The following is a 16,634-nucleotide window of genomic DNA, read 5'->3' as shown; positions in this document are numbered from 1 at the left end:
GGACCGCGCCCCTTGTTTCCCCCCGGACCCCTTTCCCCGCTGACCCCCCGCTGCGTGACGTCACTTCCTGGCGACGCTGTCTCCGCGGCGACCATGGCGCTGAACGCGGGTGCGGGCGGCGGCGGGGCCGGGCCGGGTCCGGGACCCCCCCTCCCCCCCCCTCGGGTCCCCGCCGGGATCCCCCGCGCCCCCCCCCAGCCCTCCCCCGCCTCTCCCGGTGCCTCCCCGTTACCGCCCCCCCCTCCCCAATTCCGTTTCCCCCGTTACCGCGCCCCCCTCCCCCCGGACCGTGCTCCCCGTGGCCCCCCCCCTCCCTATGACCCCCCCCACGCGGTCGCCGTGTCCCTCCCGGTAACCGTAGCCCCCCCCCCCGATAACCGTGCCCCGTCTGTGCCCGCCCCGCTGACCGTTCTCCCTGTCCTCCCCCCTCCCCACGAGCCCCCCGGTAACCGTGACCCCCCCCCCCCGTGGTAACCGTGCCCTCCCCCTCCCCACAACCCCCCCTCCCGGTAATCGTGCCCCCCCCCCGGTGACCCTTCTCCCCGTGCCCCCCCTTCCCCATGACCCCTCCTCCCGGTAACCGTGCCCCTCCCGTTACCGTTCCCCCCCCCGTAACCGTGCTCACCGTGATAATCGTGACCCCCCCCCCCCCTCCCGGTAACCGCGCCCCCCCCCGGTAACCGTGACCCCCCCCCCCCGTGGTAACCGTGCCCTCCCCGTCCCCACAACCCCCCCTCCCGGTAACCGCGCCCCCCCCCCGGTAACCGCGCCCCCCCCCCCAGGCGCGGAGGCGGAGCCGCGCTGGGAGCCGGTGCCGGCGGCGGAGCTGCGGTCGCGGCGGGAGCGGCAGGACCGGGTCAGCCAGGCCCTGGGGCGCTACCTCCTGCGGGGGTACCGCATGCTGGGTTCCTGCTGCCCCCGCTGCGGGGTACGGGGGGTACCGGGGGGGTACCGGGGGGGTACGGGGCCAGTAACGGGGGTACCGCATGCTGGGCTCCTGCTGCCCCCGCTGCGGGGTACGGGGGGTACCGGGGGGGTACGGGGCCGGTAACGGGGGTACCGCATGCTGGGCTCCTGCTGCCCCCGCTGCGGGGTACGGGGGGGTACCGGGGGGGCACCGGGGGGGTACGGGGCCGGTAACGGGGGTACCGCATGCTGGGCTCCTGCTGCCCCCGCTGCGGGGTACGGGGGGGTACCGGGGGGGTACCGGGGGGGCACCAGGGGTAATGGGGGGTACGGGGGGGTACCGGGGGTAACGGGGGGGTATGGGGATGGTGATGGGGGGTACCAGGGGGGTACCAGGGGGGTACGGGGACGGTGATGGGGGGTACGGGGGGGTACCGGGAGGGTACCAGGGGGTAGCGGGGGGGTACCGGGGGGTACGGGGCCGGTAACGGGGGTACCGCATGCTGGGCTCCTGCTGCCCCCGCTGCGGGGTACGGGGGAATGGGGGGTACCAGGGGGGGAACAGGGGGGTACTGGGGGGGTACGGGGACGGTAACAAGGGGTACAGGGAAAGTAACGGGGATACGGGGGGGTACCGGGGGGTACTGGGGGTGTCGGGGTGCTGACGGACCCCCCCCCGCCCCCCCCAGACCATCCTCCTGCAGGACAAGCGGCAGCAGCTGCACTGCGTCACCTGCCACGAGCTGGACGCGGAGCGCGACGGCGCCGGGGAGCGCGACGGGGCCGGGGAGCGCGACGGGGACGGTGCGGACAGGGCACGGGGGTGGGGGGACGGGGACGGGGAACGGGATGGGGACGGTGGGGATGGGGATGGGGTTTGGGGACGGGGACGGGGCAAGAGGGACGGGGACGGGGAACGGGATGGGGCCGGGGAGCGCGACGGGGCTCGGGGGTGGGGGGACGGGGACGGGAAACGGGATGGGGACGGGGAATGGGATGGGGAACGGGACGGGGACAGGGACAGGGTGCTGGGATCGGGGTTGGGGTTTGGGGATGGGGACGGGGCGGTAGGGATGGGGACAAAGTTTGGGGACAGGGTTTGGGGACAGGGATGGGGCAGTAGGGACGGGGACAGTGGTGGGGACGGGGACGGGGTTTGGGGATGGGGACGGGGCAGCAGGGACAGGCGCAGGGCTTGGGTTTGGGGTTCGGGATGGGAACGGAGCCGGTAGGGACAGGGAGGGGGCACTGGGATTCGGGACGGGGACTGGGGATGGGGACGGGGGTCTGGGAGCGCGGCGTGGGGATGGGGATAGGGGCAGGGGTCCGGGGTGGGGCAAAAAGGGTCTGGAGTGGGACAAAAGGGTCAGGGATGGGGACAAAAAGTCAGGGATGGGGACAGAAGGGTCCAGGATGGGGACGAGGAGACTGGGACGGGAACAAGGGGACCGGGGTGGGGGGAAAAAGGGGTCCGGGGTGGGGACAAAAGGAACCAGGACGGGGACGAGGGGTCTGGGACGGGGACGGGGGGTCTGGTACGGGGGGTTTGGGACGGGGACGGGGGGCTTTGGGACGGGGACAGGGGGTCTGGGACGGGGACGGGGGGTTTGGGACGGGTCCAGAAGTGATTTGGGACAGGGCCGAGGGCTCCGGGACGGGTCCGGGTCTCCCAGCGACGTCCCCAGCGCCCCCCTAACCCCATCCCGTCCCCCCCCCCGCAGCGCCCGAACCCGCTCCGGCGGCCCCGCAGCCTCCCCCCCCGGGCCACCCCGCAGCCCCTCGGCCCGAGCACTGCGAGGGGGCGGCTTCGGGGCGCCGGGGGGGGGGGTCCCCAACCCTCGCCCCCCGGCCCCGAGGCGGCGGAGGTGGCGGCGGCGGCGGCGGCGGTGCTGCAGAAGCTGGGCTGGGCGGCGCGCGAGCTGCCCCGCACCGCCTCGGCCGAGGGGCAGCGCCCAGCTCTGCGCCCTGGTGCGGGCCTGCGCCGAGGCGCTGCGGGCGCTGCGGGGGCTCGACGCCCCCCCCGGGACCCCCCGGGACCCCAAAACCCATAAAGGAACTCCCCACCACCCCCCCTCGCACCGGGCAGCACGAGGTCCGAGCGTTTTCTCTGCGTCTCGTTTGGGTTGGGGGCGGGGGCTGGGGGGGGTGGGGGGGCTTTGAGGGGGTTTGGGGGGGGGTCGGGGGGCTTTGGGGGGAGGGTTGGGGGAGGATTTGGGGGGGCTGGGGGGTGGGGTTGGGGGGGTATGGGGTAGGATTGAGGGGTTGGGGATGTGGGGGCAGTTTGGGGGGGGATTTGGGGGCTGTTGGGGGAAGCTGGGGGCAATGGGGGGGATTTGGGGGCAGTTGGGGGAAGCTGGGGGCAATTGGGGATTTGGGGGCAGTTTGGGGGGGATTTGGGGGCTGTTGGGGGAAGCTGGGGGCAATGGGGGGGGTTTGGGGGCAGTGGGGGGGATTTGGGGGCAGTTTGGGGGGGATTTGGGGGCAGTGGGGGGATTTGGGGGCAGTTGGGGGGGATTTGGGGGCAATGGGGGGGATTTGGGGGCAGTTGGGGGAAGCTGGGGGCAATGGGGGGGATTTTGGGGCAGTTGGGGGGATTTGGGGGCAGTTTGGGGGGGATTTGGGGGCAGTTGGGGGGGATTTGGGGGCAGTGGGACTGAACCGGGGGTGTGTGGGGGGGATTTGGGGGCCCTTGGGGTAAGTTTGGGGGCATTTGGGGGGGCTCCGGGGGGGGTGGGTTGGGGAGGGGGGGGGCACATGGCTGGGGGGGGGGGCAGATATAGGGGTGTGGAGGCGATACACGGGCACGGGGGGGCTGTATGGGGTGGGGGGGGGGTTGTGCAGGGCCCGGGGGGGTCTTTACGGCGGGGGGGGGGGGGGGCGTCTATGAGGCTTTACAGCCCGGGGGGGGGGGCCCTACGCGCCTATATGGCCCGGGGGGGGGGGGCAATAATTATATAGTGCCGGGGGGGGGGGGAGCGATCAACAGGGTGGTTCCCTCGATGTGGGGGGCGGTCCCGGCTGGGGTGGGGGGGCGGCGGGGGGGGGGGGCCCCGCTTTAGCGCTGGGGGGGATTTCCTCCTGCCCCCCTCCCCCCCCGCCTCGCCCCGCTCCACGCTTCCTGCCCGGGCCGGGCCGAGCCGCGCCCAGCGCGGGGGGGGGGGGGGAACGGGGCGGGGGGAGCCTCGGAGCGCACCCGGCCCGGGCCCGGCCGCTGCGGGGAGGTCCCGGGGGGGGGTCCCCGGGGGGGGGTCGCCATGGGCTCGGTGTGGAAGCGGCTGCAGCGGGCGGGGAAGCGGGCGGCCAAGGTGCGCTTCGAGGCGAGCTACGAGGAGCTGGTGGTGGAGGGCACCAGGAAATGGTGAGTGCCCCCCCCCCCGGGACCCCCCCCTTCCCCGGGACCCCCCCCGGGACCCCCCCCCCCGGGATCCCCGGACCCCCCCGGGTCGCACGGGGTCCCCCCCTTGCCCCGCACGCCCCGTACGGACCGGTCCCTATAGAGGGGCTGGGGGGGGGGGACAGGGGTCGTGGGGGGGGCGTGAAGTCGGGGGGGGGGGGGGGGGCGTGGGGGGGGCTGCGAGGGGCAGGGACCCCCCGGGGGGATTTGGGGTCCTGGTGGGGGAGCGGGGCGCTAAGGGGGGGGGGGGGGGCGGCTCCTGCCGGGTCGAGGGGGCTGCGGGGGGGGGGGGATATAAAGGGGTTGGGCGGGGGGGGGCTCTTGACCTGCCCCCCCCAGCACCCAGCCGCTGGTTTCGTTTTGAGCCAAAAATGCCCATAAATGGGGCCAGGGCGGAAAACGGCAACTCTGGAGCCAGGGCGGCCAAAAATAACCCCGGAGGGGGGGCGGGGGGGAAGGATTAAACCCCCCTCCCAGCCGGGGGTGTCCAATTTCCCCCCCCCCCCCGGCCCCAAATTTAGCTCCGGCCCCCCCCCGGCCCCAAGCACCTGCCCTGGTTGGGGGGGGGGGTGGGTGGGGACCCGCCGCCGTTATCTATGGGGCCGCCCCACAGCCCCGCCCGGCCCCCCCGCGAGATAAGGGCCCCCCCCCCACCCTATGGGGGCCCGGCCCCGGGGGTCTGACCCCCGCCCCCCCCAGGCAGCCCGACAAGCTGGTGGTCGTCTGGACCCGGCGCAACCGGCGCGTCTGCTCCAAGGTGGGCTGGGGGGGGCGATTTGGGGGGATTTGGGGGTCGGGGGGGCCATGGGGGGGCCATGGGGGAATTTGGGGCTGGGGGGATTTGGGGCTGGGGGGGGGTTATGGGGGGCCGTGGGGATTTTTAGGGGCTGGGGGGCTATGGGGGGATTTGTGGGCTGGGGGGGCCGGGGGGGGCTGGCCATGGGGGGATTTGGGGGGATTTTGGGGTCGGGGGGGCCATGGGGGAATTTGGGGCTGGGGGGGGATTTGGGGCTGGGGGTTATGGGGGTCCGTGGGGTTTTAGGGGCTGGGGGCTATGGGGGGATTTGTGGGCTGGGGGGCCAGGGGGGCTGAGGGGGGGGGGGCTATGGGGGGATTTGGGGGGGATTTTGGGGCTGGGGGTTAGGGGGGATTTGGGGTCGGGGGCTGGGGGGGGGGGGCAGGGGCTTTGGGGTGATTCTGCAGCTATCGAGGGGCTACTGGGGGGATTTTGGGGCTGGGGGGCTAGGGGGATTTGGGGTCGGGGGGGCTGGGGGGAGAGGCAGGGGCTTTGGGGTGATTCTGCAGCTATCGAGGGGCTACTGGGGGGATTTGGGGCTGGGGGGGCTACGGGGGGGGGGGGGGGTGTTCATGGGGCTGGGGGTCCCAGGGGGGTCTGGGGGGGTCCCGGGGGGTCCCCGGGGCTCTCGGGGGCCCTGACGGGGGGAGCAGCCCCACAGCTGGCAGCCCGGCATCGAGAACCCGTACCGGGGCATGGTGGTGTGGGTGGCGCCCGAGAGCGTCGACGTCATCGTCACCCTCTACCGGGTGCGTCCCTTGCACGCGTCCCTTGCACACGTGCCCTTGCACACATCCCCTTGCACGCGTCCCTTGCACAAGCCTCCTCGCCCAAGCCGCGTTTCTTTGCACGCCCGTTTCCTTGCGCGTGGGCTATCGCACGCCCCTCGCGCGCACCGCATCCGCTTGCACACGTCCCTTTGCACAAGTGCTCTCACCTAAACCCCGTCCCCTTGCACGCGTCCGAGTCCCCTTGCGCACACCGAGCCCCCTTGTGCGCATCCCCTTGCACGATTCCCGTTGTATGCGTCCCCTTGCACAAGTCTGCGTCCCCTTGCACACACCAAGTCCCCGTGCACACATTCCCTTGCAGACATCCCCTTGCACGAGTCCCCTTGCACGAGTCTGCATCCCCTTGCACACGTCCCCTTGCACGCGTCCCCTTGCACGCATCCACTTGCACACACCGAGTCCCCTTGCATGTATCCCCTTGCACAAATCCCCTTGCACGCATCCCCTTGCACACAGCGAGTCCCGTTGCACGAGTCCCGTTGCACGAGTCCCCTTGCACGCATCCCCTTGCACACTGAGTCCCCTTGCACGCATCCCCTTGCACGCATCCCCTTGCACGCGTCCCCTTGCACAAGTCCCCTTGCACGCATCCCCTTGCACGCGTCCCCTTGCACGCATCCCCTTGCATGCATCCCCTTGCACAAGTCCCCTTGCACGCATCCCCTTGCACACACCGAGTCCCCTTGCACGCGTCCCCTTGCACGTGTCCCCTTGCACGCATCCCCTTGCACACACCGAGTCCCCTTGCACGCATCCCCTTGCACGAGTCCCCTTGCACGCATCCCCTTGTATGCGTCCCCTTGCACAAGTCCCCTTGCACGCATCCCCTTGCACACACCGAGTCCCCTTGCACGCATCCCCTTGCACGAGTCCCCTTGCACGCATCCCCTTGTATGCGTCCCCTTGCACAAGTCCCCTTGCACGCATCCCCTTGCACACACCGAGTCCCCTTGCACGCATCCCCTTGCACGTGTCCCCTTGCACGCATCCCCTTGCACACACCGAGTCCCCTTGCACGCATCCCCTTGCACGAGTCCCCTTGCACGCATCCCCTTGCATGCGTCCCCTTGCACAAGTCCCCTTGCACGCATCCCCTTGCACACACCGAGTGCCCTTGCACGAGTCCCCTTGCACGAGTCCCCTTGCACGAGTCCCCTTACACACACCGAGTCCCCTTGCACGCATCCCCTTGCACGAGTCCCCTTGCACGCGTCCCCTTGTACACGCTCTCTTGCACAAGCCCCCTTACACACTCACTGTCCCCGTGCCCCCCAGGACCCCCACGCCACCACCTACGATGACAAGGAGTGGACCTTCCTGGTGGAGAACGTGAGTGGGGCCGGGGCGGGGTGGGGGGGGGGGTGCCGAGGGGGGCAATGCCTGACCCCCCCCACCCCAAAAACACCACGGCAGGAGTCGCGGGGGCGGCGCTCGGTGGTGGCGGCGGCGGCGCTGGACCTGGGGCGCTTTGCGGGCCCCGCGCCCACCCGCGTGGCGCTGGCGCTGCCGCTGCGGCCCCGGTCCCGCAAGGTGGCGGCCGCCAGCCTGCGCCTGAGCCTCAGCGCCACCGTCCTGCACGAGGGGCACCCCACGTGAGTGGGGGCCGGGGGGGGCGTTGGGGTCTTGGGGACGTTGGGAGGGCATCGGGGTCTTGGGGGTCTTGGGGGCGCTGGGAGGGCGTTGGGGTCTTGGGGACTTTGGGAGGGTGTGGGGATCTTGGGGATCTTGGGGACATTGGGAGGGAGTGAGGACCTTGGGGGGTCTCGGGGGTCTTAGGGACATTGGGGACATCGGGAGGGCGTTGGGGTCTTGGGGACACTGGGAGGGAATTGGGGTCTTGGGGGTCTTGGGGGCGCTGGGAGGACGTTGGGGTCTTGGGGACTTTGGGAGGGTGTGGGGATCTTGGGGATATTGGGGACATTGGGAGGGTCTTGGGGGTCTTGGGGACGTTGGGAGGGTCTTGGGGGTCTTGGGGACATTGGAAGGGTCTTGGGGGTCTTGGGGACACTGGGAGGGAATTGGGGTCTTGGGGGTCTTGGGGGCGCTGGGAGGACATTGGGGGGATCTTGGGGATATTGGGGACATTGGGGGGATCTTGGGGGTCTTGGGGACATTGGAAGGGTCTTGGGGGTCTTGGGGACACTGGGAGGGAATTGGGGTCTTGGGGGTCTTGGGAGCGCTGGGAGGATGTTGGGGTCTTGGGGACTTTGGGAGGGTGTGGGGACCTTGGGGATATTGGGGACATTGGGGGGATCTTGGGGATTTTGGGGACATTGGGAGGGTCTTGGGGGTCTTGGGGACATTGGGAGGGAGTGAGGACCTTGGGGGTCTCGGGGACCTTAGGGACATCGGGGATATTGGGAGGGCGTTGGGGTCTTGGGGACATTGGGAGGGTCTCGGGGGTCTTGGGGACATTGGGAGGGAGTGAGGACCTTGGGGGGTCTCGGGGGTCTTAGGGACATTGGGGACATCGGGAGGGCGTTGGGGTCTTGGGGACACTGGGAGGGAATTGGGGTCTTGGGCGTCTCGGGGACATTGGGAGGGTGCCGGGGTCCTTGGGGACATCGAGGGCCATTGGGAGCCACCGCGGGGTCGTTGGGGACAGCGGGGTCCTGGGGACACCACAGAGGCTGGGGACGTTGAAGGGGGACCTTGGGGGGGGGGGGGGGGGGCGAGGCGGGGGGCCCCGCGGTGACGCTTTGGGGCGCAGGGACGAGGACATGCGCAGCGTGGCCAGCCTGCTCAGCTCCCGCCTGGGCGACGTGGCCGACCTGGGCGACTTCAATGAGAGCGAGGACGAGGAGGAGGAGGAGGACAAGGAGGAGGAAGGCCGTGCTGGGGGGGCCGCGCCGGGGAGCGCCCCCCGTCCCCAAAGGTGGGTCCGAGGCCCCAAAACTGCTCCGAATCGCCCCGAACGGCCGCAGTGCCCCCCCAGCCCCCAAATATCTCCATTTCGACCCCAAATCTCCCCCATCACGTCAGTGTCCCCCCCCATTTTTTGGGGGGGGGGGGGCACTGCCCTGACCCCCATTCCCTCCCCACAGACGCACCCCGGGAGCTGCAGGCGCTGGTGGAGGAGGAGGAGCCGGGGGGCCCCCCAGGGCACAGGTGGGTCATTGGGGGGGGCACAGCGGGATCCCCCCCCAAATTCGGGGTCCTGACCCCTGCCCCCATCCAGGTGTTGCCGCAGAGCGGGGGACCGCCCGGACGGGGGGGACACCCCCGGGAACCCCCCAAGAGAAACCGTGGTGAGTGGGGCTGGGGGGTGCGGGGGCCCCAGCGACAGGGAGGGAGGGTCCCAGGGGGGTCTGGGATTATTTGGGGGGGGGGGGTTATTTTGGGGGGGGGCTGGGGCTATTTACGGGGGGTCTTGGGTTATTTGGGGGGGCTGGGGTCACTTGGGGGGGTCTGGGGTTATTGGGGGGGGTCTGGGGTTCCGAGGGGGTCTTGGGTTATTTTGGGGGGGGGGGGGTTGGGGTTATTTGGGGGGTCTTGGGTTATTTGGGGGGGCTGGGGTCCCTTGGGGGGGTCTGGGGTTATTGGGGGGGTCCTGGGGTTCCAAGGGGGTCTTGGGTTATTTTGGGGGGGGGGGGTTATTTGGGGGGGTCTTGGGTTATCTGGGGGGGGGGGCTGGGGTCCCTTGGGGGGGGTCCTGGGGTTATTGGGGGGGTCTGGGGTTCCGAGGGGGTCTTGGGTTATTTTGGGGGGGGGTGTTGGGGTTATTTGGGGGGGTCTTGGGTTATTTGGGGGGCTGGGGTCCCTTGGGGGGTCCTGGGGTTATTGGGGGGGTCTGGGGTTCCGAGGGGGTCTTGGGTTATTTTTGGGGGGCGGGGTGTTGGGGTTATTTGGGGGGGTCTGGGGTTGTTTGGGGGGGGGTCTGGAGTTATGTGGGGGGTGGTCTGTAGTCCCGGGGGGTCTTGGGTTATTTTTGGGGGGGGGTCTGGGGTCACTTAGGGGGATCTGGGGTTATCTGGGGGGAAATATTTTGGGGGAGGGGGGTCCAGGTCGACCTCGTGCCGCTCAGGTGCGGGGAGACCCCACAGGGGTCACATTAGGGCGTTATGGGGGGAGGGGAGTGAGGATGTGGGGGGGGGGGGTCCAGGCCCACCCTGACACCCCCCCCCCCCTTTTTTTTCTTTCCCAGCCCCCCCCCCCCCGGGGGCAGCCGCCGGGCCTCGCTGCTGGCCTGGTGCCAGGAGGCGACGGCCGGCTACCGGGGGTGCGGGTCACCAACTTCAGCACCAGCTGGCGCAGCGGGCTGGCCTTCTGCGCCCTGCTGCACCGCTTCCGGCCCCACAGCGTGTGAGGGGCCGGGGGGGGCAGGGGGGGGGCGGGGGGGGTCGGGGGGGGGTCGGGGGGGGCACCGGGGGGCACCGGGGGGCACCGGGGTGGGTAGGGCGCACCCCGGGGAGGTGGCGGGGGAAGGATGGGGGTGGTGGAGGGGGTGGGAGGCGGCTCTTGGGGGGGGGGAATGGGGTGGGGGGGGGGTGGGGGGGGTGGGGGGGGGCGTTTTGGGATGTGGGGAGGCGGCCTGGGGGGGGGGGGGGTTTGGGGATTGCGGGGGGGGGTCGGGGGGGGACTGGGGTCCCTTGGGGACTGGGGTCCCTTGGGGGTGGTGGGGGGTGTGATTGGGGACATGGGGGGGGAATGTGGAGGGCACGGGGGGCATTTTAGGACATTGGGGGGGGCGTTTTGGGACATGGGGGGCATTTTTGGACGTGGGGGGGCAGCCCGGGGGTGGGGGGGCGTTTTGGGACATGGGGGGGGACAGGGAGTCTCCTGGGTATAGGGGGGTGCCATGGGGGGCATCAGGGGATGGGGGGTATTGGGACGTGGGGGGGCCCCCTGGGGATGGGGGGGCCATGATGAGTCACCTGCCCCCCCCCCCGGACTCTTGTCCCCCCAGTGACTTTGAGGCCCTGGACCCCCTGGACATCCGAGGCAACAACAAACTGGTGAGGGGTGGGGGGCCTCGGGGGGGGGGGGCTGGGGGCACTCAGGGTGCTCAGGGCCCCCCCCGACCCCCCCTCCCCATTTTTGTGCCCCCCCCCCCCAGGCGTTTGCGGGGTTCTCGGCGCTGGGCGTCCCCCGCCTGCTGGACCCGGCCGACCTGGAGCAGCCGCCGGTGCCGGACGCCCTGGGGGTGCTGACGTACCTGGGGCTGCTGCGCGCCCGCCTCGGGGACCCCCCGGGACCCCCCGCCATCGCCCCGGAGCCCCCGGGACCCCCGGCACCCCCGGAGCCCCCGGGACACCCCCAGCGCCCCCGGAACCCGGAGCTGCGGCAGCGGGGGCCGGGGGGACCCAGGGGTGGCGGACGGCGCCGCAAGGGATGATGGGAGGGCGGCCATCATGGAGCCCGCAAGGGATGCTGGGAGTTTGGCCAATGACAACGCCGCAAGGGATTCTGGGAGTCCGGCCATTGAGGGAGCCGCAAGGGACGATGGGAGTTCGGCCATCACCGAGCCCGAGGGAGCCGCGAAGGATGCTGGGAGTTCGGTCAACCCAAAGGTTGCAAGGGATGATGGGAGTTCGGCCAACGGCGACACCGCAAGGGATTCTGGGAGCTCGGCCATCATGGGGCCTGCAAAGGATGCTGGGAGTCCGGCCAATGATGGAGCTGCAAAGGATGCTGGGAGTTCGGCCAATGACAAGGCCACAAGGGATGATGGGAGCTCGGTCAATGATGGAGCCGCAAAGGATGATGGGAGTTTGGTCAACCCAGAGCTCGCAAAGGATGCTGGGAGCTCGGCCAACAGCGATGCCGCAAAGGATGGTGGGAGCTTGGCCAATGACAACAGCGCAAGGGATTCTGGGGGTCCGGCCAACGGCAACGCTGCAAAGGGTGCTGGGAGCTTAGCCAATGACAATGCCGCAAGGGATTCTGGGAGCTTGGCCAACAAGGCAACCACAAAGGATGATGGGAGTTTGGCCAACCCGGAAGCCCCAAGGGATTCTGGGAGCCCGACCAATGACAACAATGCGAGGGATGATGGGAGCCTGACCAGTGGTGACGCCGCAAGGGATTCTGGGAGTTTGGTCAACCAAGAGGTCGCAAAGGATGCTGGGAGCTTGGCCAACGGCAACGCCGCAAGGGATTCTGGGAGTTCGGCCATCATGGAGCCCGCAAAGGATGCTGGGAGATCAGTCATTGACAACACCGCAAGGGATTCTGGGAGTTCGGCCATCACGGAGCCCGCAAAGGATGCTGGGAGCCCGGCGCTGGTGCCCCCTCCGCGGCGGCCCCGGGCCCCGGCCGCCCCCCGCCTGTCCCGGGGCCTGTCCCAGCTCCGCGACGCCGACCTGGTGCGGAGAGCACGGGGGCGGCGCGGGGACCCCCCGGCACCGCGGTGAGGGCAGGGCCTGCGCTAACGGGGGTGTTATGGTAGGGTCTGCTGTAATGGGGGTGTGTTATGGTAGGGTCTGCTCTAATGGGGGGGGGGGGGGGTGTTATGGTAGGGTCTGCTGTAATGGGGGGTGTTATGGTAGGGTCTGCTCTAATGCGGGGGGGGGGTGTGTTATGGTAGGGTCTGCTGTAACGGGAGGGGTGTGTTATTGTAGGGTCTGCTGTAACGGGGGGTGTTATTGTAGGGTCTATACTAATGGTGGTGTTGTGGTAGGGCCTGCTGTGATGGGGGTGTTGTTGTAGAGTCTGCTTTAAGGGGGGGCATATTATTGTAGGGTCTGCTCTAACGGGGTGTTATTGTAGGGCCTACACTAATGCAGCCCCCATCCCTGTGCCCCCCATTGTTTACCCCCCCCCCCAATTTCCGCCCCCAGGGTGACGCCGACGCCCAGAGCAGCCCCGTGGCCCCCGTGGCCCCCCGGCCCGGCCCCCCCCCGGTGAGCAGGGGACGGGGACGGGGACGGTGACGGGGGGGACGGGGACGGTGACAGGGATGGGGACGGGCCCCCCCCTGCTGGGGGAGGCAGTGGCCGTGTCCCCCCCCATCTCCTGTCCCCCCCCGTCCCCAATTTGTGTCCCCCCCCCCAGATGCCGCAGCAGAACCCGGCCCCGCAGAGGAGGAGACGCCGGTAAGGGGGGGGCCGGGGCTGGGCTGGGGACAGGTTGGGGACGGGGGGGGCAGCGGGACGGGGGCTGTGGGGACACCCTGGGGACACCTTGGGGACCCCGGCGGTGCCTGCGAGACTCAGGGGACCCCCTGGGGACCTTGGGGACATTGAGGGGACCCCCTGGGGACCTTGGGGACCCTTTGGGGACTCCTTGGGGACCCCTTGGGGACTCCTTGGGAACCCCTTGGGGACATGGGGGCCCCCGGCAGCGCCTGCGGGACACGGGGCTGTGGGGCCACTGGGGACCCCCTGGGGCCACTGGGGAACCCCTGGGGACACTGGGGACATTGAGGGGACCCCCTGGGGACCTTGGGGACCCCTTGGGGACTCCTTGGGGACCCCTTGGGGACATCGGGGCCCCCGGCAGCGCCTGCGGGACACGGGGCTGTGGGGACACTGGGGACCTCCTGGGGCCACTGGGGAACCCCTGGGGCCACTGGGGAACCCCTGGGGACACTGGGGACATTGAGGGGACCCCCTGGGGACCTTGGGGACCCCTTGGGGACCCCTCGGGGACCCCTTGGGGACCCCTTGGGGACATCGGGGCCCCTGGCAGCGCCTGCGGGACACGGGGCTGTGGGGCCACTGGGGACCCCCTGGGGACACTGGGGACCCCCTGGGGACACTGGGGACATTGAGGGGACCCCCTGGGGACCTTGGGGACCCCTGGGGACTCCTTGGGGACCCTTTGGGGACTCCTTGGGGACCCCTTGGGGACATGGGGGCCCCGGCAGCGCCTGCGGGACACCAGCCAGTTCGTGGTGGCCGAGCTGGCGGCGCTGGAGCGGGAGCAGGCGCAGGTGGACGCCCGCGCCCGGAGCCTGGAGCGGGAGCTGAGGGCGCTGATGGAGTCCGGTACGGGGACACGGGGGGGACGGGGACACCCAGGGGACATGGGGACAGGGTGGGGGGGACACGGGGACAGCACCCATCAGGGTTGTGGTGTTGGGGCGTGGGGACAGGGGATGGAAATTTAGGGGACGTGGGGACGCGGGGTGGGGACAGGGACCTGGCGTGGGGACCTGGGGACACGGCGATGGCACCCAGCAGGGGACATGGGGTGGGGACAGGGATGTGGCAGGGGGACACGGGGACGTGGGATGGGGACGGGGGGCACGGGGACAGCCCCCAGCAGGGGACATGGTGTGTGGGGCGCGGGGACATGGATGGGGACAAGGGGTGGAAGTTTGGGGACGGGGGGACACGGGGACAGGGGGACACGGGGACAGGGGGGGGACAGGGGGACATGGGGACAGGGGAATTTGGGGACAGGGGGACATGGGGGCAGGAGAATTTGGGGACAGGGGGATTTGGGGACAGGGGGACATGGGGGCAGGAGAATTTGGGGACAGGGGGACATGGGGGCAGGGGAATTTGGGGACAGGGGGATTTGGGGACAGGGGAATTTGGGGACAGGGGGACATGGGGGCAGGAGAATTTGGGGACAGGGGGACATGGGGGCAGGGGAATTTGGGGACAGGGGGATTTGGGGACAGGGGGTTTGGGGACAGGGGGACACGGGGACAGGGGGACATGGGGGCAGGGGGACATGGGGGCAGGGGAATTTGGGGACAGGGGGTTTGGGGACAGGGGGACACGGGGACAGGGGGGACACGGGGGCAGGGGGACATGGGGGCAGGGGAATTTGGGGACGGGGGTTTGGGGACAGGGGAATTTGGGGACAGGGGGACACGGGGGCAGGGGGACATGGGGACAGGGGGTTTGGGGACGGGGGTTTGGGGACAGGGGAATTTGGGGACAGGGGGACATGGGGACAGGGGGACATGGGGACAGGGGGGTTTGGGGACAGGGGAATTTGGGGACAGGGGGACATGGGGACAGGGGAATTTGGGGACAGGGGGACACGGGGACAGGGGGACAGGGACGCGGTGAGCAGACCTGGGGACTTGGGGACAGCGCCCAGCGAGGGACACGTGTGAGGGGACTTCAGGACATGGGGGGGGGCAGCCCGTGCCCCCCCCCCGTGTCCCCACGCCCCCCGGTGTCCCCATGTCCCCTGTCCCTGTCCCCAGGCGCGGACCCGGTGCGCGAGGAGCGCCTGATCCAGGAGTGGTTCGCGCTGGTCAACACCAAGAACGCGCTGCTGCGGCGCCACGACCAGCTGCAGCTGCTGTGAGGGGGGGGCCTGGGGGGGCACCCAGTGCGGGGGGCCGTCACCCACCCGGGGGGGGTGCTGGCACTGCCCCCACCCGGGGGTGACGTCCCCGTGCCCCCAGGATGGAGGAGCAGGACCTGGAGCGGCGCTTCGAGCTGCTGAGCCGCGAGCTGCGGGCGATGCTGGCCACCGAGGGTAGGGGGGGGGGGAGTGGGGCTGGGGGGGGGCGCGGGGGGCAGGGGACTGGGGACAGATGGGGGGGGGGGGGCACAGACGGGGGGGAGGGGACAGATGGTTTTGGGGACAGCGGGGCTTGGGGACAGCCGGGTTTTAGGGTCCCCCCCCCCAGCTTTGGGTGATCCCAGGACCCCTGGGGTTGGGGACAGGCTGGGGTTGCCCCCACCCCCCTTTTGGGTTTGGGACCCCCCTCCTTGGGTTTGGGGACCCCCCTTCAGGTTTGGGACCCCCCCTTTGGGTTTGGGGACCCCCCCTTGGGTTTGGGGACCCCCCCCTTCGGTTTGGGGACTCCCCTTGTCTTTGGGACCCCCCTGCTTTGGGGCCTCTCCTTGCCATTCCCTGCCCCCCCCGAGTTGGCCCCCCCCCCCATTTTCTTTGGGGACCCCCCATTATCTTTGGGACCCCCCCCCCGATTTTGGGACCCCCCTTGTCTTTGGGCCCCCCCTTTGCTTTGGGGACCCCCCCTTTTGCTTCAGGCACAACCTGGGCTTGGGACCCCCCTGCTTTGGGACCTCTCCTGGCCATTCCCTGACCCCCCCCGGCTTTGGGGACCCCCCTTGGTTTTGGGGACCCCCTCCTTGTCTTTGGGCCCCCCCCTTGTTGTTGCCCCCCCCCCTTGTCTTTGGGCCCCCCTTTGCTTTGGGGACCCCCCTTTTGCTTCAGGCACAACCTGGGCTTGGGACCCCCCTGCTTTGGGACCTCTCCTGCCCATCCCCTGCCCCCTCCTCCCGGCTTTGGGGACCCCCCCAATTTTTCTTTGTGTGCCCCCCCCCCCATTACCTCTGGGCCCCTCCCCCTAATTTTGGGGCCCCCCCCCAGAGTGGCAGAAGTCGGCGGCGCAGCGGCAGCGGGAGCAGCTGCTGCTGGACGAGCTGGTGGCGCTGGTCAACCAGCGGGACGAGCTGGTGCGCGACCTGGACCAGCGCGAGCGGACGTGAGTGGGGGGGGGGCAAATATTTGGGGGGGGGGCTTAAAAAATGTAGGGTGGGGCTATCCCGATGTGCCCCCCCCCTTTTTTTTGGTTGCAGGGCGCTGGAGGAGGACGCCCGCCTGGAGCGCGGCCTCGACCTGCGGCGCCGCAAGCTGAGCCGCCGGGAGATGTGCGGCATCGCCTGAGGGGGGCGGGGGGGGGGGCGGCCCCGGACCCCCCCGGGGTGTGCACACACACACACAGCGTGGGGGGGGGGGCGGGGGGCGGTTGGCACCCCCCCCCCGTGTGGTGCTGGCAATAAAGGAGCTTTGGCTGAGTGCAGAGGGGTGCGGGGGTGTCGGATATTGGGGGGGGTTATAGGGGATGGGGGGGTTGGGGGGGGGCTGTAGG

The 16,634-nt window shown here is 70.5% G+C and overlaps 2 protein-coding genes across 2 annotated transcripts; both read left to right on the top strand.

Annotated features, from left to right (window-relative positions):
• Nucleotides 1–93: 93 nt before the first annotated feature.
• Nucleotides 94–3,066, top strand: ZNRD2 (zinc ribbon domain containing 2). The gene is given in 6 exon segments (XM_066989208.1): nt 94–109; nt 783–928; nt 1,596–1,710; nt 2,628–2,712; nt 2,714–2,849; nt 2,851–3,066. Coding segments are annotated over 6 exon segments (714 nt in total).
• Nucleotides 3,067–4,078: 1,012 nt separating this feature from the next.
• Nucleotides 4,079–16,483, top strand: LOC136789229 (EH domain-binding protein 1-like). Its single transcript, XM_066989207.1, is given in 20 exon segments — nt 4,079–4,264; nt 5,000–5,057; nt 5,750–5,845; nt 7,163–7,216; nt 7,301–7,479; nt 8,598–8,762; nt 8,932–8,995; nt 9,066–9,280; nt 9,990–10,105; nt 10,108–10,189; nt 10,794–10,842; nt 10,944–11,219; nt 11,314–12,192; nt 12,675–12,729; nt 12,881–12,921; nt 13,695–13,815; nt 14,994–15,093; nt 15,198–15,271; nt 16,133–16,247; nt 16,342–16,483. Coding segments are annotated over 20 exon segments (2,931 nt in total). The 5' UTR covers nt 4,079–4,160; the 3' UTR covers nt 16,430–16,483.
• The last annotated feature ends 151 nt before the right edge of the window (nt 16,484–16,634 follow it).

The sequence above is a fragment of the Anser cygnoides genome, unplaced genomic scaffold, assembly GCF_040182565.1.
Source record: "Anser cygnoides isolate HZ-2024a breed goose unplaced genomic scaffold, Taihu_goose_T2T_genome scaffold_43_1, whole genome shotgun sequence".
Lineage (NCBI taxonomy): Eukaryota > Metazoa > Chordata > Aves > Anseriformes > Anatidae > Anser > Anser cygnoides.
This window is presented reverse-complemented; position numbering and strand designations above follow the sequence as displayed.